This window comes from Columba livia, chromosome 3 (genome assembly GCF_036013475.1).
Source record: "Columba livia isolate bColLiv1 breed racing homer chromosome 3, bColLiv1.pat.W.v2, whole genome shotgun sequence".
Lineage (NCBI taxonomy): Eukaryota > Metazoa > Chordata > Aves > Columbiformes > Columbidae > Columba > Columba livia.
Window position 1 is genome coordinate 25554381 of NC_088604.1, and position 24735 is coordinate 25579115.

General features: G+C 41.1%; 1 protein-coding gene across 5 annotated transcripts; it reads left to right on the forward strand.

Annotated features, from left to right (window-relative positions):
• The first annotated feature begins 418 nt into the window (after positions 1–418).
• On the forward strand, positions 419–19568 carry LOC102093393 (elongin-A). 5 transcript variants are annotated; one of them, XM_013368402.3, is made up of 11 exons: positions 419–847; positions 8091–8147; positions 9771–9883; positions 10936–11632; positions 13087–13186; positions 14015–14188; positions 14753–14850; positions 15655–15835; positions 16320–16443; positions 19098–19216; positions 19355–19568. In XM_013368402.3, exons 1-11 carry the CDS (start codon positions 665–667, stop codon positions 19414–19416), a joined length of 1908 nt encoding a protein of 635 aa, XP_013223856.2. In that variant the 5' UTR covers positions 419–664; the 3' UTR covers positions 19417–19568. The 5 variants fall into 5 exon arrangements, with proteins under 5 accessions (XP_013223856.2, XP_064912172.1, XP_021149236.2 ...); XM_021293559.2 differs by having other exon boundaries at positions 428–847; positions 19095–19216; XM_021293560.2 differs by lacking the exon at positions 419–847 and adding an exon at positions 2560–7996 and having other exon boundaries at positions 19095–19216.
• Positions 19569–24735: the final 5167 nt, after the last annotated feature.

Genomic DNA, 24735 nt, shown 5'->3' on the forward strand with positions numbered 1-24735 from the left:
GCCCGGGCTGTCAGCACGGCCCAGGCACAGCTCTGGCCCTGGCCATGGAGACCACATCTGGAATATCGTGTCCAGTTCTGGGCCACTCAGTTCCAGAAGGACAGGGAACTGCTGGAGAGAGTCCAGCGCAGGGCAACAGAGATGATTAAGGGAGTGGAACATCTCCCTTATGAGGAAAGGCTGAGGGAGCTGGGGCTCTTTACCCTGGAGGAGACTGAGGGGTGACCTCATTAATATTTATAAATATATAAAGGGTGAGTGTCACGAGGATGGAGCCAGGCTCTTCTCGGTGACAACCAATGATAGCACAAGGGGTAATAGGTTCAAATTGGAACACAGGAGGTTCCATTTACATTTGAGAAGAAACTTCTTCTCAGTGAGGGTGGCAGAACACTGGAACAGGCTGCCCAGGGGGGTTGTGGAGTCTCCTTCTCTGGAGACATTCAAAACCCGCCTGGATGCCTTCCTGTGCAACCTCATCTGGTTGTTCCTGCTCCGGCAGGGGGATTGGACTAGATGATCTTTCGAGGTCCCTTCCAATCCCTGACATTCTGTGGTTCTGTGATGGAGCCCCATCCGTGAAGTCCCCGGGAAAAAGTCAGAGGGCGGCCCGGGACACCGCTCAGCTCAGCTGAGTCCGGGTGAGCAGTGCGTGGCTGCTTGGATGGCCCTGAGGCCCGCACCCCGAGGCCGGGCCGCTGCACCGCCTATGGCGCGGCGGGCGCTCCTACAAAAGGGGAGCGCGGGGGCCGGGCGGCCGGTCGGTGCCATGGCTGAGGGGCGGAGCGCTGCGCGGAGGGTGCTGGAGCTGAAGGAGCGGCTGAGCTGCGCGCAGGACGCCGCGCAGGTACCCGCCCCGCGGCCGCGCTTGTTTCGCGGAGGGGGGGTGCGGGTTCTACCCGGGGCCGGTAGGAGGCCGCTTCGCTTTCTTAACGTGTACTATTTATGTTTACGTGTATGATGTAACGCAGCAGCGGTGCGAGTGGCGCTGCGTGTGGCCGTGCCGTGGCGGCAGCAGCCGAGCCGCTGTCCCCAGCCGCGCGGAGGCGCCGGGCCCCGCTGTCCCCCTGTGCCGGCGGGTGCCGGGCCCTGCCCAGCAGGAACGGGTGTCTGAGCCGGCTGGGCCGCCGAGGGAGAGCCTGTGTGAGAGACTCCGTTGTGTTTCCCTCCATCGCCATGGCCAAGAGGGGCTGAAGGAGGGCTGGGGAGCGGTTTGCCCACTCGTGGTTATTTCCCGGGCTAAAGCTTTGTTAGGGTGTCCGAGAGGCCCTGTGTGCAGTCAGGTGACGAGGACAAGGGCAGCCAGAGCTGTGTGTCATGTCGTTACATCTAACAGGTAACACTGATTGTGTGAGGTCTTGTCAGCCTGGCCAGGAGGTCGAAACATAGCAGATGGGGAGCTGATTTCTGTGCTTGTAAACAGACCTTTTTCTCAGTGAAATAGGTGTTTCAGCTTTGTTTTAATGGTGCACAGCAAGAGCAGTGGGAGCTGTCGCACCCTATGCATTTGTTATTCCTGGTGCAAGAAGAACAAAGCTGCTCTTATCTGAAATAAATTAAACAATCTCTGTAGGATAGCGGGGCTGCTCTATAGCTGCAAGGACGAGATAAGGATTACAGGAAGCAGGAAAACATCAGTGGGGAGATGGATCAGAGCAGCCTACAGAAGCTGTGCTCAACACTAGGAGGTACTGAGACAGATAGGGAGATAAGCATGGACTCCAGGGTGCAAAAGACATCCTTGTGCTTTGAGAGGCAGCCCAGGCTCTGAAGAGCCTGGCTCCATCCCTGTGACACTCACCCTTTACCTATTTATAAACATAAGTGAGGGCACCCCTCAGGCTCCTCCAAGCTAAAGAGCCCCAGCTCGCTCAGCTGTTCTTCATAAGGGAGATGTCCCACTCCCTTAAACAACTTCGTGGCTCTGTGCTGGGCTCTCTCAATCAAATGCATTCTGTACTTTCAAACTGAATTCAACCCTCAAAAAAAAAATCTCACCGTTTTCAATATACTTTCTTCAGTCAAATGTGATTCATTGCTTTGTAAAATGCTGAGACCAATTTGGCTTATATTGCTTTGCTTCTGCTTCTTCAGAGCCTGGGCTGCCCCTCAAAGAATGAGGATGGTTGGTGTTGATATGCTGTTCTGAACAAGACATTGAAAGGGGAAAGAAAGAGACAATTCTAGGGGTAATTAATTTTTAAGTGATCCCAAAAGAATAAGTTTCAAAGCACGTTCAGTTCAAGTGAAAAATGTGAATAGCCCCGGCAGATTTGTCTTTTTGTCAAATGGTGCAACTGAGATGCACAGTTTTCATGTAGCATGACTGCAAAGCAGGTGCTGCATAAAATGGGACTAATGGTGGTGCTGCAGCACTTCTGCTGGCTCTGGTAAAACTGTGCCTAGTGAAACACATGTATTTATGGATAACAGCGTCTAAGGAGTGGTAGGGGAAGCGAGAAACTGATAGCAAGAAATTGGTGGTCCTGAAATGCACTGCTAATAAAAGGTAGGTCTAGTCATAGAAAATATGTGGTTATGTTTAAAAACAAAGAGGAAAGTTTTAGGTATGTGTGGAAAGAATAAGTCAATATTACAGATGTATATGTAGGTAAGTGTTGGTGTTGTCAAATATTTCTGTTCCATACATTAGAGTAATATTTGTCTTAGCACTCTTTAATAGTTGCTAAATACTTTTTGATTTTATAGTAACCGCAGAAGATGCAGAACATCAATCATTCATGTCAAAAACTTCTTAATGTGTGAGGTTTGATAGCAATCCCACTAGGTTTTCAAAGAATTGACCAAAGAATGAACAGAACTAATGATTTAGGTTTTGAGTTATGCTCCAGGTGCTAGGGAAGTTCAGCAAGATGGGGGGAAAAAAGTACTGTGCTATTGTTCATATAGGTAAATGAAATAGGCTTCTTTGACATCGATCATGAAGGAATATATTGAGCAGCTGCATGATGTTGCATATAAGATGTAACTGATGTAGAATTAAAGGATGGTGCTATGATCCATGCCACTCAATGAGGCTTTATCTAGATATGTACTGCCCAATTTATCTCAAATTGTATTCAGCTGACACTAACTGTCATAAATACATGCAAATCTCTTCCACATTTGACTTCTGTATGATGCTGATTACCGTAGCAATGTTATGGGCCTGATGCAATACATAAAATGGATTTCAGTTGCACTCACCTAAAATCAGTGCCAGATCCTATCAGGAAAAAATGTTGATCTGTGGTTTTGGTTGTGGGTTTGTGGTGTTTTTTTTTAGTTTGTTTGTTTTTCTTGTTTGTTTGTTTTTCTGGAGGGGGGTGGGGGTGGTGATTATGTATCTGTTCTTGACATGATGCTGCTCAAATCTTTCTTAGTTTAGAAGACAGCGAGCATTCTAGGGAAGTGCTACAACTACTGAAGTAATTTGTGTAGATGAAGAGAGACTCTTCTAGAATCCAGCTTTGATCATGTGCTGGCTACAGTCATTTGAGCAACACACATTTTAGCATGGCTCAGTGGAAAGTCACAGCTAGGAGCTATGAATATAGGTCAGTCAGGATAGGAGACTGTATTTTGGAAAGCATTGACTCAGAAAATGATTTGGAGCTCTGATGTATTACCAGTTGAGCATGAAATTGCAGTACAATGCAGTGGCTCATGGAATAAATTCTCTCTTTGGGTAGCTTAACGGGGTCATGTTATTACTGCTATATAGCATTAGAGGGACAATTACAGGAATATTATGTCCTGTTCTGGGGACTGTTTTTAAAAACAACACTGCCAAGCTGGAAAGACAGTAAGACAGCCAGAGAATGGCTATAGGTCTGTCTAGCATAACTGACTGAAACTAAAAAAACAAGGTAAATTGTGTGATAAGTGTTTACATTTGTCTGTTGTACAAGATGTTTGAAAGAAGACTCTTTAAGAGATCACTCGATTTAGTAGCTGAAAACAAAGTTAGACAGTTTTTTTAGGCAAATAGTTGTGTGTGGGTTGCGTGGTTTGTTTTTTTTTTTAAGCTGAGGGCATAGGAATGACTTACTTGGGGATATGTCGGGTTTTTCTGACATGTTGTCTTGAAAGTCTTGATGCTCTTTCAGATGAGATGTCTAGTTCAGCCAAAAGTTATGAACTTGGTGAAATTTCATGGGCCGCATTATAGAAAAGAATGAGCTAAAGAATCGTGGGGGATCACTTTGAGAGATGCAGCTAGTGAGTGAGCAGCGGAGGAGAGAAAGCAGGGAAGAGTGACTGTGGTGAAGTGTTGAGTCAGTCCCTTGACCACATGTGACTTGGGGACCTGTTAATGGGTCCCATCCTTCCTAAGGGTCCAGGGTCAGCTAGAAACAGTGAGGAGATGGTACAACACTTATTTAAGGGATAGTGGAGCAAAACTGGTTCAGTGGGAAGAGACCAAACTTAGCACAGCTGGGATCTGTTGTTATTGTCACTTTGCTTTCAGTTTTACTCTGGAAAACTTTGTTTGCTCACATGGCTCTTACCCATTGCTCATTACCATTGCTCTCAGCTTTGCACACCTGCTTTTTCTCCTCCCCTTCATCTTAGCTTGCTCTAGCTCCTGTTGTCACCTTTGCTTTCCTCTCACACTGGTATGTGTGTGCCAGCTCTCTGTCTATAAGGCTCTGACTCTTTCTGTTTACATTGCATAAAGACATGTATCTTGGGCTTGCTTGGAAAGTCATTTATTGGAAAAACAACAATCCTAAGGGCTTTGGATCATTCTTTAGAAATCAGTATTTAGGAATTACATAGGGACTCTATATAGAGGTAGCTTCTATGTTCCTCAAAGTTTTTTTATAAAGTTTGCCTTCTCTTTTAAAGTCAGAGTTTTTCCATGAGGGTATAGCTGATAGTGATATGTGAGGTTAAATACTCTGAAAACCAGTGGAGGGTTACATATGTGTTGTGTGTATATGGCAGGACTTGTCGGGGGTGGGAAATTACAGGGTACAGTCCAGCAAGATAAGAAGTGCCAGATGGGCTACAAATGCTATTGTACATGATGTGGTTAGAGCAAGGCAACTCAACAGTCAATCTTCATTTTGTTTTAGAAGGCTTGCTCAGATAAATGGCTTTCTTTTTGCCTTATTTTATGTAATAGTTGTAAGGGTGCACCATATAAATATAATGACACCAAAGTTAGTGTTTCTAACAAACTTTAGTTTCAGTGACAAGCTTTACTCTGTCTTACTCCTCACAGTTTACCTTTCTGGGGCCTTCACCAAAGTCTGATACATAGGGGAGCTTGGTATTTGTGCTTTAAGAAGCAAACAGCCCTTCTCAGTTTTAGATAGAGATATCAGAACTCTCTAACAAATAGAATAAATACAAAGTTTCTCTGCTGTTACTGATGTTTGCTACAAATAAAATTTGCTTGTTTCTTGATTGTGCCTGTAAGTAGGTTTAGTTCTAAATGCCAAGGGCTTGGAGATGGATGATTCCTACCAGCAGCCTGGAGGCTGCCACTTACAGTCAGGTTCCAGCACAAGGCAGCTGGACCTCTCTCTGCCTTGGTAGTCCTGTGTATACAGAGCTGCCCATCTCACTGCAGCCTGAGCTGTTCCCTGCTTCCCAGAGATCAGGTTCACTCCTCCTAACAGGCTTGTCAGAGTGGTTGATCAATGCTTTCTATTTTATTTTTAATTAAACTGTCTTGTTTGTCTGAATTTGCTAAATGTGATATACAGGGTGTTTCAAGAAGATGGACCCAACATGTTAAAATTACACAAAAATTTACAAATGGTTTAATGAGTTATCAAGTTTTATTAGCATTTTTATAAATGCTCTAAGTTCCCTCCTCCTGCTGTATGGACTGTAGGAGTTTCATTCATGAGATATAGTGATTTTGAATTGGGTCCATCTTTTTGAAACACCCTGCACATTTCAAGAAAGCGAAATGAACAATGTGGTGTTTGGTGTAGAAAATTTTGAAAGTTTTGTCTTTTATTAAAATGTGTTGACTGCTTTTGGACATGCTTATGGTCTAGGTACTTTTGTGATTTAGCCTGTTGGTTTGAAGTTGTATGAATAGTAATCGCCTGCTTCCTGAATCTGTTCTTCTGAAATGAACTTGGCTTTATGCCTTAGTGCAAAACCATCAAGAGGAGACACTCAAAACCTCTATTCTCTTTGTAGCTTGTTGAAAACATCTTTTAGCATTCCACATATAGGTTTGTCTCTGGCCTATGGGTTTTATTCCCAGTGGCTTGCACTGCTTTGGTATCTAGTCATCCTGTATAGCACAACAGAACTTATCAGCAGTGGGCTACTTCATTTTTCATTGCAAAATAAGTTAAATGAGTGGAGATATATTTTTTTTTTTAGATTAAATTAAAAAATTAACCTGACACTAATAACTGATTAATGTTGGAAGCAATTATTTGGTTTTTCTACATAAGTATCTTTGCAATGCATTCTTTCCCTGATAGGATTATTTTTAAAAAGTCTTAAGCTCATGAAATGTGTAGGCTGTACAAGTGAAGCATCTGGAAAAAGTTGAATGTTAAGCTTGTATTGTTCTCAGAAGGAAGAATAGTTCTCTTGAAATGCAAAATATATTTTTAGCTTCATTGCCTATACTGTTAGTTTGCTGGCTCAGTGAGTGTCTTACTATTAAATAGGAGAAAAGCAGAACTTCTCATGGCTTTCGTGTTTGTTCTGAAATTTTGGTCAGGAAGCCTTTTTTGCAGGTATCCTGCCATCTTGTAGTTAGCTGAAATCTTCGGCTGAGAGTTGATTTGCTACCTCTTGCCCTAGGTGTATGTCTTGCTGTTACAGCTTTTCTCTTTTTTTCCCAGGCTGTGGAGCGTTTCTCCTATACTTCTCTAGGTCTCAGAATCACTGCTGCAGGGTGGGTGATTTACAGGAAGAACCACGTGTCAGGCATGTAGTTAGAGCCCACTGTACACAGTGAAATTCAGTGTCAAGTCTGGGATTCCACTACTAATGCATTATAGGAACAGCGAAACTTCAAACAGTAGAGAAAAATATCCCACCAGTGCAATGTGTAAATTCTTTCTTCAAGTTGCTACTCACTTACTTTAGTGTCTCTTCCACCTCCTGCGACACCATTTCAGAAGCAATATCTAATATGATAACTGAAGCATTGTCACTTATATAAGTTGGCATAGCTGTTGTTATAGTTAAAAAGCTTCTAGGTAGTGTGTTTTGCATTCCTGCAGGTTCCTGTCATTGCATTTAGAAGTGGCAATGACCTGAAAAGCTTGACTAGTATTCCAGGCTTTGTAAAAACTCTGAAATGCTGTTGCTTCAGTTGTACATTAATGATGTCATCTATATAACACAGCTTTGTGGCAGTTTGTGAAAGATAAGGTGAATTGCTTGTGTGGAGTCAGCTTCAAGACTCTGGGGTACTGTATACCCATTGCCAAAGAAATGGTATTTTTTTGCCAAAGAAATGTATACTCAGGTTATAAATGAGACTTTTGTGTTGTTGAGTTTTGTAGCGGTTCTACACTTTCTCAGCGTGAAACAAAACAGCCGTTCTAGCTTGAGCTTGTTTTGTTAATGTACAAATTGCAGATAGGTTTTCTAAACTTAATTTTTTAAGAAAAAAAAAAACACCTGTGTTCCCACCACCTCTATTGTCCATTCTTGGCTCAGGCTGATGAGATAGTGATGCTGCCAACTGGGAGGGCTGCTGGGAGACTTGCTGATTTTTGCCTGGTAGTTCTGCATAATTCAGCTTTTCTGTTGTTTCTGTGGCAAATGAGGGTCACTGCTGCACGAGGAGTGTCAGGACATATATGTAGCCTGTACTACTGTATTACTGATCTTTAATGTAATCTCTGTAGTGGTAAATTCATACCTACTGGATTTTCTGGTCAAACTGAAATTAGGGGGTTGGCAAAACTAGTTCCCAGTACAGATTTCAAGCACAGCCCTGATGTGTAGTAAAGGAGTGCTTACATTTTCCTGGAGTTACTGGATATTGCTCTTAACACTAGTAAGTATTTTTTGTTTAAACATGTGAATGAAAAAAACAGAATAGAACTTATGAATGTTTGTTTAAAAAAAATAAATTTAATGTTTCCTTCCAGATTGTAGAAACACTTAAGGTACTGCAGGATTTGGATATATCACTGGATATTCTAGTGGTAAGTAAAAAATACAACATTAAACTCTTCCATAGTGAATTAGTGTGTAAAGATCAGGGGTCTGCAATCCCAGAAACAGTGAACATGTTGTGTTTTGTAACTTTGACTCTTAATCATGATTTGTTTAGAGCTCTGTACAGGGAACCATGGAGCCTTTTCCAAAAGCCTGCTGGAAGCTGGGCATTCAACTTGCCCAAGGGCCAACAGTGATAATGCTGAGCAGGGGTCTGAGCATATAGAAAACACTTTGCTACACAAGGTTGATTTCTTCTCACTGTAAAACTGCTTTCAAGTCAGCGTTTAAGACAAAACACATATCTGTGAACCCTTCTTTAGGTCAGTTGTCTAAATCATCTCTCTTTTATTAGTAGCTCAATGTTAGTTTCCTGCATTTAAAGAGCAGACATCCTAAGTAAGGATACTCTTGACTTGTATCTTTATCCAAGCTGCATCCTATCAAATTTTGTGTTGGAAATTCTCACACTGATCTGTGAAGCTTCTAGTTACTATGAGCAATGTGTCTGTATTTTGGGAAGAGGCAAATGTGGGTTTTACATGAGGGCTCCATGTATTTTTAACACATTTGAAGAACATCAATAGCTATAGGAAATAATCCCACTGAATTTCGTGCATCTATTTGTAATACGCTGACCCACCAAACCAGTATTGCTTAAATTATATAGAAGCTAAATATCCTTAAAGTGAATTCAAGGAAGTCCTTTCTAAGGTGTGAGCTGATTGTGTGGGAGTAGCACATGTGTAGCTTTTGTTCAGACTTCACAGGAATATAATTTCAGTAGTCAGCAAGAGCATTAAGAGGTTGCTGCGAACCTAGTGAATTCCAGGTCTTGTCTACATCTTCATAGAACTCGTTCACAAATCAGAGCTACTTGATGATAATACAGGATTGAAAAAAATTACCTGTGGTTCTATATGCACTCAAAGTCTGCAGGATAGTTGTGCTTAAACAACACACAACTCCCTAGAGCAAGACTTGAAGGCACAATGGTAATATGAAAATAATTGTACTGGGGAGAAAACAGAAAATGACAGATTTTAAATGTCAAATTTGTGTGGTTGTGTTGTATATGGATTTTTTTGGGGGTGGGTTGGTTGGTTTGTTTTGTGGTGATGGTGGTGTTTTCCCCTGCTGTGGCTGAAACTGAGGCTGAATTGAGCCATATGAACCCTGCTCCTTTGACGTCTCTAACCTATACTACTCCTGGTTGAGATATATTTTAGTTTACACTATGTCCATCATATGTGCTCTCTGACATGCTAAAACGTACCTGCATAAGCCTAAATGGAATTTGAATTGATTAATTCACTGGATAAGTATGTGTTTTGTGAGTTTTGAGCCAAGTGAAATTCCTGGAATACATGCATTTAATGGAGAAAAATGACTTTTCTTAGTTTTATGAATTAAGATTGCATTTTGTTCCCCACATTTGGTTATAAATATCTACGTTCAGTTTTCTTTGCAATATAAAGTATTTTGTTAGCTGCCATAAGACTTCTCTGACTACTGGGATAATACTGTTTGTAGCAATTTTAGAGAAGGTTTTATTTGGGATGCTAATCATTATTTTGGTCTGCCTATCATTATTGTACTATCTGCAACAGGAAACTGGCATAGGCAAAACAGTGAACAGTTTTAGGAAACATGCCACTGCTGGAAATGTAGCTAAAACCCTGGTAAAACAATGGAAAAAACTTATTTCTCCAGAAAATAAAAGGTAGGTGTGAACTAACTTTTTTCTAAAAGTTAATTATACTGTAGTGTAACTTTATAAAATATAGCTTGGAAAGCTTAGGAAAGTGTTTGGAAAGACAAATATGCATTCGGACAAATGTATAAATTGAATGGAAGAAATGAGTCTTTCTTTTATAAAATATCAGAAAACAAATCAGAGCAACCAGTATTGGTGCCAACTAGTGCTCTGACTGCAATTGCCTTTTTTTTTTATACTGGCAGCTGATACAAGCAGGGCTAAGCCAATGATGGGCACTGCTCTGCACTTCATGAGGGAAGTGAGAAACTTCTTTCTTCCCAGGGGTGGTGGTTAATTGAGGCAGCTCTCCAGTGATTTGGTTACACAGAGGGCTTTCCTTTAATGTTCTAGTGGACTGAGAGCATCTTCCAGTATTGGAGGAGTCACACAGAAGATGTGCAATTTCTTCTCAGAATGAAACAGCCACCACTGGTGTGGTGAGGCTGACTGTGCTTTAGATGTTTTGGAGACTTCTGACAATTTGAGATTGAACTGAGAAAGCCAAAGGTTTGGATTGGCTACATAGTGCGTTTTAAATATGAAGTTTCTCAAACAATGGGAAAGTGAAACACCAGAACTTGTGACAAGCAAAGCATAGAGGCTGACCTGTTGTAATCTGTCATAAATTCTGTCTTCTAGTTATTTCAAGTACCATGTCTGTGTTATAAAACATACAGGGAAACTTATGTAAAAAGGGGTGTCCAACATGTTATAAGCTAATAGTACTGTGTCGGGCATGTTTTCCTACTGCTGTTTATGTCCCTACTCCCCATTTGTCTTGCTGTCAGTTCTTGTTGCAGTATTTAGTGGTGCTAGATCCAACAGCTGCTTCTCTGGGATTCTGTACGGATAACAGAAGAATAAGCAGACAGTAGAGCACAGTTCTGGATCTAGTAAAATTGTGACACATGGTGTGATTTAGTGCTTTGAGTTTTACTAATATAGGTATAAAGGTTGGCTGTTCAAGAGCTTAGCATCAGATCAAGCATGGATGTGACTTTTTTTTTGTGTTGCAGTGGTCAAAGAGGAAGAAAACAAAATACTGAAGAAGACAGGACAAAATCTTCTGTTTCCAAGGAGACTAAGCCTTCAGATGAGTCTAAAGCAACTGTACTGGCTTCCAGAAGTTCCAATAGCGCTCCCATTTCTAAAAAGTTGAATAAGCACCATACTTGTAGTGAAAAGACCAAGCAAAGTAGAGATTCTGAGTCTCAAAAAGAAGGTGATAATGAAGAATGTAGCAGGAGTGGTTCTAAGCATGCTTCTCAGGGTACCAGTCCCCAAGCTAAAGAAGGTGACTTCAAAGACAGAACATCCATAGGCAGCAAGAAAGTTTCAGAGAAGCAGCATTCCTCTGTAGCCAAGAAGGACTCACAACCCTTGAAGGAAAGGCCTAGTAAGGATGCTTCCAGACAGAGAAATCCTGAGCATGGGAAGAAACCAAACGAAAAACTTGTCATAAAAAGCAAAGCCAAATTATCTAGTGATGAGGAATTTGAGCCCCCTACTATGTCATTTGAATATTATCTTAATTATGATCAGGTTACCAAAAACAGGAAGAGGAAGGCTTGTTCTACTGGTGAACAGCCAAAGAGCAGCAGTGAACAGATGAAGAGCTCATTACCACAGAAGACTTCAAAATTTTCTCTTGCAAAAGAGGGAGAGGAAGATTTAAGAAGTGAGGGTGATCAATCAGAAACTCCCAGTAAAAAGGTAAACCCCTGCGTGATTGAGACAAATAGCAAATAAACTGTAGAAAAACAAGTGCTTTGGACTCTTTATTTTCAGTGAAATTCAGCTGTGTTTATTTTAAGCAATGAATTACATGGCTCCGATGTATCAGCTGCATTGCAGTTACCAGTAATTGCAGTAATTGGGGAAAAATGATTGTTCATTGCATAGTAGCAGTTTACAATAGACTTGTATTTTTAGGATGATTTCCAATATGGCAATAGGCTTTTCTCCATATCAGCTTATCTGTCTTTACCTGCAAAGTAAAGGTACTTACATTTGGAAAGACATTCTTCCATTCTTTCCCAGCCTGGTTTGTGTCTGTAGCAGCTGTTTTTGTGTAGCACAGTTGTTTTCTCAGATGCTGTCATTCTTTAATAGTGAATGCTAAGGTATGCAGTGGAACTCAACTTTCTTCTTTTAATGCATCGAAGTAAACCATAGTATTGCATATAAAAATAGCTTATATATGTTTGTAAAGTGAAATATTCTACTCTCTTGAAGTGAAAGAAGCATAAGTAGCTCCTCTGAGCCAAGGTAGGTCTAAACGTGTATTAATTAGACCTTATAAATGAAGTCCTTTTGTGCACTGGGAGTTAGAGGTCTCTTAAGTCTTTTATCTTTACTGTGATGTGAAAGCTCCAGGCTTTGATTGTGGGAGATCTGCAATCTGAATGTGGAGTCTTCTGTCCCCAGTTGGGAAATATTCATGCAGAGGCTTGTGTATGATAGTTTAGTGTAAACTGTTTGAGGAAAAATCTTGGATGTTCAAGCAATTGTATTAAGTTATTAAAGATACTGAAATGAAGTTTAGAGAGATGCAAATTTTTGGCTCTAAGTGCTTGGTTTACAACTGGAGGACACCTGAGACCCAGTTTAGATGTTGCACACAATTCTGAGCATTTGTAGGCACCTGTACTTAACAGACTGCTGCGTCTTTAAATGCCTTTTTAAGGGGTTATCTGTGAAAATTTTATGCTAAAAGGCTTATTGAGCACAATGCAGGAAACTTGATAGCACCAGGTGGAAAGCTGTTTCTTGTCTTTCAGGGTGGCATTTAGTTTGCCAGTGAACATCCAATTGTGGTTTTGTCATCTTGCAGCTTTGTTGCATTCACTGCGTGCCTCTAACCTCAATAGTGATTTATCTGAAAGCCTGTTAGCTGAACACATCTACGCTGTTCTTTAATCTCTTTATATGCACTGATTGCAGATGTCCCACTAAGTTCCTTTTGTGATGTAGTCTTTATAAGTAGAGTATGAAATAGTGTGCTGGAAAAAAATCCAGTGAGTAAATTTTAGTGCAGAAAAGCTATAATTCAAGTTATTGTAGTTAACTTTGGGGTTTACTTAGGGTTTATTTTTGTGTAACTTATTTCAAGCCTCAGTAAAGCCAAATTTGTAATGTTGAAGCAGTATTTCCTTGACTGTTCACAGACCAAGGTGGCATCCCTCCAAGACCTTCTTAATACTCCACTGCCTAAATTTCTGACAGGTGTCTCGATCTCATCTCCCCCATATGCTGCAGACTTTAAAGGTAAGTAGTATGCAAGGCTGGTAAATGTGGAACAGTGCAGATTTTTACACCTCTATGTAGACATATCTTTATCCACTTTCATAATAAACTGTAGTAGCTCATCTGTCCATGGCAAAGAAATTCCTCACCTTCCCTTTCTCGTATGTAGAAATCATGTTGAAGCTGAAAGGAGTTATAAAGGCTTCTGTCTTCTGGCTTGTTGCAGAAAGAAATACTGTGGAAAGTTATCACAGATGTAGAGAAGGCATAGATCAGCCTTCATTTATGCTTTCTCCTGTCTATACCTTCTAGCATGCAAAGCCTTAGTAGAAATAAGCTTGGGTAAAAGAAATAGAGGAAGCACTAGGTCTGTCTTTGTCATAGGAACTTTCTACCATCTTTATAGGTAGGTGACACAAAGTGCTGGTGGTTCCCCTAGCAGCTCTTGTGAGCTTTTGGAGGTTTCATATCACTCTGGTCTTGAAACGTTGCTGCTATTGCAGCTCCCAGCTTCAGGATAACTTGGGAAGATCAGTAGTGTGCTGGAGACTGACAGAGTGATCTAGATGAGAATCCAGCTCACTCAGACCTGAGCTGAATAGTATAAGGTGGGTTTGAGTTGGTGCAGCTTACTTGCAGTGTGCATGCTGTTTTGGTGTTAGATGATGAATGGACTTTTGTAACACATAATACATGTACAGGACCCAAACTGTAATGCGGTAACTTTGTATTTCAAGAAAAATGAATATTTGTGTGTGCTGTCAGCTCTGTTTCTCTCAAAGTAGAATGTTTGAAGCATCGTTAAATATCAGAAGGTAAAGGAAAAGCTATCTGATGTTTTGTTTGCAGCTTCTGTAGCACCTGTGGTAGAAGCACCCCAACAAGTCAGTGAGATGGTTCAATTCACTGGACGAAGACTGAACTCTAAAATGCAGGTTTACTCCGGCTCTAAAACAGTCTGTCTTTCAAAGATGCTTACACTGTATGAACAGTGCATCCGTGTGCTTCAAAACAATATTGATTGTAAGTACTTTAAGGTATTTCTAGCAGGCTGTTTCTGAAAGTATATCAGATTTCCTTTTTTCCTCTGTGCTGACAATTGGCCTACTAAATAATATTGTCTCCCCCTACAAACAGTAACTCGGAGCAGGTTGAAAGGCACTTCAGAAAAAATGGGTTTATGGCCATGCTAAAATATAGTTTTGTTTTGAAAGTTTACCCTTTTTTAACCTCCAACTTAAAATGTAATGTCCTATATATTATAAGCAAAAAAGCCTGATTTTTTTTTTCCTCCTTCAAGATGTTTGTTTACATAATTTCTCGATCACACATTCTAATTTATTTATTCTGTTGCGTAGGCAGAGAGGGGAGTGATGTACATCAGTAAAGATGGGGCAATAGCTATTCCAAGATGCTTTCTTCATCCTCAAATGTAACTGCCAGTCAGTATGGAACTGCTGATTTATAAATATTTTCATAGCCTGACTTCAAAACATGTTCTGTTAGTGCTTGCTAAAATTAACTTGTATTTTTAAACTGTTTGAGTGGTGTTACCCACTGAGTGAAAGTACTGTCCTTTTTTTGTAGCACTACATGAAGTAGGAGGTGTGCCCTTTGAAATTCTTGAGCCTGTACTAACACGTTGCAAACCAGAGCAATTGTTTCGAATAGAGGAATGTAATCCGGTAAATTCTACCTTGTTAAATTCAGGGATCCACGGAGGACATGAGGCATCTGTTTCTGCCTTCCTTGCACCCTTTTTGATAAAGATTCTTCATGGGTTACACTGTTTTTTCTGTCCTGCATACTTATGTCTTTGAATTCAGCTGTCATCAAGCCTCTATTTCTCAAGTGTCAGGATTTAAAGCATTTGAGAGAATTATTACAGATGACTAAGTAAAAGCCAGCGTGGGTAGAGAAGTATTTCTGTTTCTAAAACTAAGAGAAAACAAAAAAACCAACCACCACAGTATTTACCACTGAAATAGCTGGGCAAGTCATAGTAGAACCAACTGTTTTCAAGATACAAACTGTGAAGGCTGCAACGTGAGCCAGTTGGGAAATATCTGGGGTGAGATTTCACATGTGTGGTAGACTCCTTACCTCCACTGTTAGGACTTGAGCTCTCTGATGCATTTGGACATCGAGGTTCTGAGTGTGTCGAACCTCCTAGTGCAAGTTGGCCATTTCTGTGCATGCCAAAAATTGAGCACTGGTGTGGCTGAGCCTGTGCTGGAAACGCAAGAGCAGCCTGTAAGCATGGCTCATTAACTGGGATATGGAGCTCTGCTGTTTGAAGCTTTGTGATTTCTAGACTCAAGTCAGAATCTCTGCAAGGTGTTCCATGTTGGTTCCTGAGACAGCATGTATGGTGGGATTTGTTCTGCACCTTTCTCCACCAGGGTCTTGGTCTCTGTCTACAGGCTCAGCTAACAGGTACTCTTGAAAATGTTTTTTTAACTCTTTAAGATATCTTGTGTTCAAATTAGACGTTTGTAGAAGAATCTGACCACTTGTGGAAGAAACACTGCCAGAGAGATTTTAAAAATGAGAGCCTCCTGGAATATGAGTCTTGGCGTGAAATGTACTTGAGACTGTTAAATCAGAGAGAAGAAAAACTGAAGATGCTTACAAAAAATATTATTTCAGCTCAGTCTGAGAAACCAAAAGGTAAAATCTGTGGTTAGCTTTTCTAGTTGCAAAACCCGGTATCTTCTGCTATTTTTGACACTTGGTATGTAGGGTTTAGTGATTTGTTTGCACTGAGCACTAATGCTGTACCTCTAGAAGTCATCAAGAAAGAACTGTTACTTTTGCTGTAAAAGTTACTCAGAAATAAATACATGCATTAATACAATACATTAATGCATAATACTTGCAGCATGCAGTAGACAAATCTTATTTTACTGGTTAGACTAAGGATTCTAAGCCAGAATGCCAATGTAATTAGAAATAATGAAGTTAATATGAAGAAATACTGTATGCAGTATGTTGTTCAGTTACTGCTTTGGTACCAGATTCTGCTTTTCTGATATTTTCTTCTTCTTCCCTAGTTTAAACCTAGAGATTGTCACACAACCATATTATCAGCTGAGCTTTGAACATAGAGGGCAAAAAAAAGTCACATATCATCTGCTCCTTTTTTCTGTATTAGGCAGACAAGTAAAAATGGCTTACATGACCAGTGCAGCAAAACCACCCAGGAACATTCGCCGACAGCAAGAAATCCACGGCACAGCAGGACCTGTCTCCCAACTTCATCCCATAGAGAAGTGCAGGTAAGTGTTCTGTACTAGGCTTTTAATTTGAGTTCAGCTGTGTGTGTTGATATGATTGTGTTCTGGCAAACATTTTTGACATTATAAATAGCTCTCTATTTTCTTTTTTTAAGCAGCTAGTGGCTAGCAATTAAGTTGCCTTTTAAGTCTTGTGTGCTCCTTTGTCATGTGTGCATTGTCATCTGACATTTCTCCAAAGTGCCAGTGATGAATTCACCCTCCCAGCTGGAGAATGAGAGGATGCTGTTGTTTTTCTCCAGGTTACACTAATGCCGCTTCTCATCCTGGGGAGATTCCAGTGTTGAAGTTTTGTGTTTATAAACCTGCCTAGTAGCCTCACATGTTCTCCTGTTCTCCTAAAATCCTGGTCAGCTGTCTGGGGTGATAGAACTGACCCGAGTGCATCTCAGCAACTTTTAGTACTCTTGATGGTGGGTTTCTGCTTTGGCAGCTTAAAGGAGTGTCTGGAATAGTCAGTCCGTAGCAGTAGCCAATACTGATCACTGGAGGAACGGAAAACTGGGGTACGATAACTGTTTACTTTGTACAGCACAAAGCCAAATTTTCTTTGTGACATCTTAGTTCAGAGTAGTTCAACAGCCAGGAGAACCAAAGCTGAGACGTGATGTTTGTCCAGTTTCTGACAGCCTAATGAACTCTTGTAGCCAAGAGGATGGCTGCAGTAAACCAGCTGTAGCACCAGCTTCTACCTCCTCTTTTCAACTATGTGGAGACAGACTGCTGGTCTTTAGTGTTTGAATATCTGTTCTTGTTTGAAAGAAAAAATCAGCAGTTTGATTCAGAAGCCCCACCTGGGTTGATGGGTCTGTGTGTCAGCCTCTGGACTGTAAAGGCTATGGAGAGTGTTCATGCTGCCTGAACATGGGGTAGCTTAAGCTGTGGTCACTCACTCTGCTATGGCCACTGGTGCCCTCCCTTGTCCCCATTTCCTGTGGTCATTCCCATGTTGGCATAACTGCTCTTTGATTAGCTGTCTCAAAATTATCCTTTTAGGGGAGTGTCAGGTGGAATGCTTTTCATTAATCTGAATTAGGGAACAGTTAAACATGTTGACAAATATATCAGTGGATAATGACAAGTAGCTGGGAACAGGAAGGATAAAACTTAGGCTGCTGCGAATGTGAGGCAAGAGTGACTCAGTGTAGCTGAACACGTCAGGAGAGTCACTTTAAGTTGTTTGTTATGCTGCAGTGCCTGCTGTTGTACCGAGTAATTTCTAGTCCTTAGGCACATGAACTAGATAAGTGAACTGACTCGGGTTTATAGCGGGGGAAAAAACCCTCCAAAACCATGAGAAAGTGTGTTTTCTGTGAATTTTGGAACTTTTTGTTGAGCAGCCTTGATTTCCTGCTCAGGATGGTGGTGGTATGGGGCAGGAATGACAGCCTGGATGGAGGAACTTCTTGAAGTCAGCTTTTACACCAGATACAATGTTTTTATAGCAGTAACTTTAGCTGGTGAAAATAGGAAGCTTTTTTCCATACTGTTGCCATTTCAGTGTAAAGATAGTCCCTCACCAAGGCAATAGCTTAAAGCACTTTGAGTTATGGTATTGCTTTCAGTTGCCCGGTGGCAGGTTGTATCTGTGTTGTGACAGACTAGCCTTGCACTTTTAAGACCAACCTTGCAGTTTAGGTGCTTCAGGTACAGTACTGTCAGTGTCTTTTCTGCTCCAGTTATCTCTGGAGCAGTAGCTGAATGATGTAGTCAAAGCTCCTGCATGTTGTGGGTTGTGTGTAGGTGGTGGTGGTGGTTTTGTTATAGTTTTCTCCTCAGGCATAAGTGAGGAAGAACTGTTGTGTGAATGAAGCTGTAAGAGGGTCATTGCTTTGCTTTCTTGAGAAACAATCCTTTGTTTAGGCATGATGAGCTTAACTTCATTGCTTTGACCATGTCCTCTGAAAACCTGTTGGTTTTGCAAGTTGTGGAGTTTGAAATCTTCAATTAAGAAGCTGCCCCTATGGCAGTTGCGCAGATCCCTGTCAGGCTGCTGGTGGCAGTTCAGCGTGCAGCGATATGAACATCAGTGACTGGCTCTGAGGTGTAGGAGACTGCCCCGACTGGTGATGTGGTGCTGACACGTTAATGCTGTGTTGGTTTAACTGTCTTTAGCAGTTGGCATCAGCTCTGCGTCTGCCTCAGTCCTTGTGCTATTGATTGAGGATTCCAACCTAATATTTAGGGTTAGTTATTGGGCCTTTTAGCTAGACATTCCTATCTAAAAAAAAAAAAGGTGAAAAAAAAAGCTTTTGTAAATTTACCTTCATGATCTGTTAGAGGGCTAGTTAGTAGTTCAGCTGTGTTCAAAAAGGAAAATAGACACAAAGAGCAAACCAAAGCACAGGGCATTATGAATCACAATGGTATTGCTAAGCATTTTGATCTGTCACAAATTCTGACCATTTGATTTTAAAGACAAATAAGATGCATCAAATCTAATAAATGGAAAACTTGTGCAAGAATGGAAATGAACTTGAGGACCACCTGAGATCCCTTCTAACCTGAATTATCTTATCTTTAAATGTACAAACTCTTAATTGTTTATGATCAGGAGGTTTTTTTCCAAAATGAACTAGAGCAAATGTTAATTTGATATCAAATTGTAACTTCTTCCTATTCTGTTGTTTTAGAAGATCAAGGATTCCAGAAAGTGGAGACAGAAATAACACATCATCAAATCCAATCTGTGCTAGCAACAGTAGTAGCTCTAGCTCAAGCATAGTGACTCAAGATGGAAAGAAGCCTATCAAAAGTAAATTAAATTTTGTAAGATTACCAAGATAATTGTTTTAACTTGATGTCTATTGAAATATGCTTGAAATTATGCTAATACCATTTTAAGTCACTCACAGCTGTAATCCTAACTGGTCTCTTTTTTTTGTTATTGAAGAAATTGCACCAATCATGAAGAAAACTTTGAAAGCATTGAAGAGTAGAGTTGGACGACGATAAAATGAGGCTGCATATTTGAAGCTTGTGTGACTTTATATATCATGCTACAGCTAATGAAAGTTATGTTCATGTAAAGTTCTTCAATTTGACTCAGTTAAAATAGTTATGAAACACTGTATGTGCAAAAGATTTGCAATAAAAATTGAAACAGAGTCCTTCCATACTGCTGCTTTCTTATTCATCAATGAAGAAAACTGAATTGAAATCAGGTCATTACACACTAATTGACAAATGCAGGCTTCCAAAGATGTTTCTATTGGTTTATGTACATATTAGTATAAGCTTTTCATGGAAGCACTTCAGCTGTGGGTATCTTTTGCCAAGGTTTTAATGTTGTAGAAATTGCCACTAGTTATACTTACAGTTGCAAAGATGTCTTGGCATTTCTTGCACAAGTGTTTTGGTAACTTAGTGTATTTTTTTACTAAAGGTTTTTGTAGGGAGACTTTTATTTTAAACATAATTGGTTGGATTTTAGTTTCTCCTCTTTAGGAAACAAGACCGTTTATAAGACAGTCCTGGAGCTCAACTTCTGACCTGCTGGAAATTGGCTGTGAAACATCCTTACTCAGGACACCACATGCTTTTAAGGCCTTTTACTTGACTTAGGAAATGAGCCTTTAAAGGAGAGATAGAAGACAATGTTTATATTTAAATTGCCTTTTTAAAGCAGGATTTCTATACTGCCAGGGTAAATAGGGTAGGCCATGATAGTGAGTTGATGAAAAATCATGCGTTATTCAGGACCTCTGTCTAGTTGGAAAATCTTTGTTAGAATAATTAAAACCAGACCTGTTCTTTTGAAATGCCATCTAAAGGCATGAAGTCCTTGTGCGGGAGACAGTATTTTGGGAACAAGCAGAAGGGAGGGAAACCAAGAATATCATCAGCTTGGTGCTGTGGTCATCGTGCCGAACTCATGTGGAATAATCCATTTAAGTCTGGAGATGAGAAAAAACTTGTCCTACACTGTGATCTGCTGCTCTCAGCCTGCTGTGAAGAGGCCTAACTCATGACCCTGAACATCAACCTTTTGTGTTCAAAGTGGAAAAGCTATTTGGTCTTGAATAGCTGTCCTTTCAAGAGTTGGGGACTGCTGCAGTTTGGTTGGTCTGTGAATGGGTTTGCTTTCAGAAATGAAATACTACTTTGTAGTTGCTGCATCTAAACCAGTTTACTTGCATGAAAATGAGACTGACTTTACCTTGAAGGTATGGCTTACTCTTTCTATAGACTGCACTCAGTAGCTGCCAGTAGATAGCTTCTTCCTTTGTGCTTCTGTAGGATTTGGCACCTTAGAACTCCTGAAGCACAGTGTAAGGGTAAGATCATTATGAAACCAGTTGCTGCCTCTTACTTAAGACACCCTAAGTGTGAATTTCCTCACCATCATATAAACTTTCAGGTAGATTACAAAAATACTGCTACTAAAAATGGCTTTTACAGTCATAACATTCTCACACATACATAACAGCTTGTGTAAACACTCTATAGTGGGATTTTAAGTCAGCAGGTGTGCTGCTGTGTTGTGTTTTTCCTCCATGTGTTATGGTTGCACTAAAGAATAAAATATAAAAACAGGTGTGTTCCCCTGGAAACTCTGTGGGGAGGATTCTCTGTCTCTAGGATCAAAACAAGCACTGACTAGTAGGAGAGGTGGTGCAGGGAGGTACAGATCTGTGAAGAATGCTTCTGGAGGAGCTCAGGACTGAAAGCTGGCTGAATGGCCAGTGTACCACCCTGTGTCCATCAAACAGCTTTGGTCATCGTGTAGGTGCTGATCTGTAGCAGAAGTTTAATTTGGCTGGAGGTTTGTATCAAGTGTGGTGTGGATTAGTCAAGAATTCTGTTGTGTGTTTTTTTTTTTTTTCTTCTTGCTAAATCGCTTTTATTTGCTGTAGTTGTTGATGGTATCCTTTTATGTAAGAAAAGATGAAGGTGTAGCTAAGCCATTCTGCTGGACTCTGGTACTAGAGAACACAGGGGTAACCATTTGGGGCATCTATAAATGACAGGAATGTCCCTTTGGGAAACTGAAGGATAAATAGTTGTTTTGACTAGTAGACCTGCATTGTTAATTGAAGTAGAACTCTTTTGCTGTCCTTGACACTGATGGCAGAGCTGTGTGCAGTGCAAATTTGACTTTCATTTCCTCTTCTTGCTGTATTTTGCTTCACAGGCTATAGATGAATCTCTGTTGAGAGAGATGCGGACAGTACCCACGGGATCAGTTTGTTTTCCTCACAACTTCTGCATTAGAAAATACTGTAGACAAGCAAATCTTTCTTTTAAAGTAGTTGGTGCTACATAGACTTTAGGCTAGGGTTTTTCTTTTTCTTCAGATGTGCTGTGGTCTGTTCCTAGGGACTGAATGGAGCCCACCTGAGGCTGCAGCATGTCAGGGTGTGCTAGAGACGCACCTACGAGCTCGTTTGTGAGGAATCCTGTTATTGTGGTTTGGCACTGCTTCATGATAGGATTCAAAGCATGTGTGGAGATAAATTCAAAGCTCACTTCAAAAGCTTTACCCTTTTATCTGAACTGGAACACTAGTGTAGATGCTTCTGCAGTCTTCTGCCTTCCCTCCCTGTATGCAGTTACTCAAGGAAAGAGGAGTTCTTGCTGGGTGTGTGTGCTCTTGGCATCTGACACACCTAACAACACGTGGTACTGGAGTATATTGTCCTGGGACAGATGGCTTTCCTTCTGGTGGATGCATGGAAAGATTCCTGATTGGTTTTGTCACATACTCCCCAGGCTGGTTGCCATATCCTTCTTCCCAAAACATCCTCTATCCTCCCATTGTGTGTTTGACTTGTTTTGTGTTCCAGCCTGCTGACTCTAGCTCCCTGGCGGAGGGCTGAGCCTGACTCAGGGCAGGTTGGAAGAGACCTGTGATCCTTCTCAGGTAAGTGGCTGTTTTCACAGAAAGATTAAAAGTTGTGAGTGCATGATGGCCTTTTCCTTAGAAACACATTGCAGCTCCTAGTCCTCTTGCTATTTCTCTGTAGCCTTTCATCCCAGCAGCACAACTGCTTTTCCTTCCAGGTGATGAGCAAATTCTGTGTTCATTTCCAGCAAATTAAATCAGTAATGGCTGAAAAACATGGTCACACAAGGAAAACACTGCTTTTGTGGAAAAGACCACAAATGGAGAATATTTCTTCTTGAACTGTCCATTTCATGCAGAGAAACCACTTTCCACTTCCTGCCCATGTTTGTTTCACAGAATTCAGGAACCTTTTCCATCCTGTTAGTGGCTGAGCCCAAGAAGAAAGCTCAGCATGACTGCCATTCCACTTGAAAAAGGATGTGTGATCTTGCTATGTAAACAATTCCTGTGGCAGGAGGAAAAAACAGTTTTGAGGTGAAGCATTCTCTTTTACAAGCCCTTGCTCAGAAGGCATGTTAAGTACTAGAAGCTAAGCTCTTCTCAGGGACCATGCAGGTATTCGAATGCTAGGTTAAGTCCTGGCCAAAGCCAGGAAGGGGTTTAGGGTTTGGTGTGATCCTTCTGAAAGTGTTTGGAGACCTCAGCAGATGGCCCTATGGATGCTGTTGTCAGTTGTTGCTGTCTCAAGGATGGGTATTAGAGCTGCTGCTGAAGGAAGGCACAGCTGGGATCCCTGTCACTGTGGAAGATGTTGCAGCTCTGAGCATGGTGCTGCTGGCCAGTACCTGGGGATTTTGGAGGATTTCTGTTAGTCACAGGATAATCTCAGCAGAGGGAGAAGAAATCCCCTCACACAGTGCAAGTCTCAGACTTGCCATCTGAAATCTCAGGAAAATGTCTGTGCCAGATTTAGTGTGGTGAAAAATGTTGGACTGATGAGCAAGAAGATATTCCAAAATACACTGTCCTCAGAAATGCCCGAATATGAGACAGACACCAGCACCGTGCTCAGAGCTGGGACATCCTCCACTCAACAAAACAAAACCTGCCAACCAAAAAACCAAAAACACACACAAAAAGCAAACAGCGAGTTTCCTGTTTCTTTTATTTGTGTTATTTTTCTTCTCTGCCCTTCCTGTAAAGGTAGCAGAGGTCTCCGAGTGGGTCACTGAAGGTTCGGTAGCCTGTCTCCTCTTGCAGGCCGCAGAGCTGCCCAAGCCAGTCTCCACAGCAGAATTACCAAGATCTCGTTCCTGCAATTGTAATCTGTTATTGCTGCCAGAGGAACAAGTCTGGTTCTCTCCAGATTTCTAAAGTCTGCTAGCAGTCACCTTAATCCTACCAGGCAAGGGAGGAAGAAGGAGTAGCTTGTTCTCCTGGTTCATCCATGGGAGAAATGATCTTTCTTTTTTCTTCACAGGCTGAACATACTGTGGATTTTTTTGTTTGTTTGTTTTTCTGGCTTTGTCAGTAATTTTCATATGAGCAATTCTTCCCTTCAGCCTCCAAAGTGTTTTCCTTTTGATCTGCTGAATCAATTGGGGAAAAAGAATGGTGAGGTGTTCTCATGGTCAATCACATTTGATCCACTGTAGGGGCTGGGTTCAGTGTTTCTTGATGTGATCATTTGCCTCTGGTTTTCAATGTGCCTCTGCTTTGGGTGCCATTGTTTATTGATGAAACTCTTCAGGGAGGTGGTGGAATCAATCTCTGCACGTGTGCTGCTTGGCCTGGAAATGGGAATAAATCATTCTTCCTCCTGCTTAATGGAAGTTATGTGCAATGTACAGAGGTCTATGATCGTCCTCTCGTTTACAGTTTCTAGTAAACAGTTTTTTAATGCACTTTTAAAAAAATTCTGTTTTGCACACTTGAAAGTTGCATCCTTAAACAACTATTGGTTCTTCTCCCTCAACTTCATAGAGCTGAGCTACGGTTTATTCTGTGGTATGGTAATTTCCTTTGGTTATATGCCTTGGGTCACTTTTGAAACTTCAACCTTAATATTTAGCAAAAAGGGGCCTCTGTGACTACACACATTTTAGAGACAGGATTTCAGGCTTTTCAGGAAATAAATGTAATTTGTGGAGAGTTGGGATCAAAACCAACAAAAAAGCAGATGAAAACCAAGCATTTCCAAATGTGCAAAGGAATGTACTAATCCCAGAAGACCTGAGAAGACTGTTTCTGCACATGGACATGCAAAGTCTCTTGGCCTAGATCAGGAGAAGCTGTGTTCTCCAAGATGGAGCATCCTGGAATCTGAGGTCTAACGGTCCTGTGCATTTACCTCTCCTCAATTTCCTCACTAATGTGACCCTAGACAAAAATGGAGCTTGGAATTGCCAGAACTGTAGAATTAAATACGTGCTGAGGCTGTCACAGTTTTTCAGAAATGAAGCATCAAATATTCAGGAAATTACGAA

Bases quoted from the DNA above. Each gene is read 5' to 3' on its own strand.
- LOC102093393 (XM_021293559.2), top strand. From the start codon at position 665: ATGGCCCTGAGGCCCGCACCCCGAGGCCGGGCCGCTGCACCGCCTATG. The intron at 13,187-14,014 runs GTAAGTAGTATG...TTTTGTTTGCAG, and splicing joins ATATGCTGCAGACTTTAAAG to CTTCTGTAGCACCTGTGGTA. The intron at 14,851-15,654 runs GTAAATTCTACC...TGTTCAAATTAG, and splicing joins GAATAGAGGAATGTAATCCG to ACGTTTGTAGAAGAATCTGA.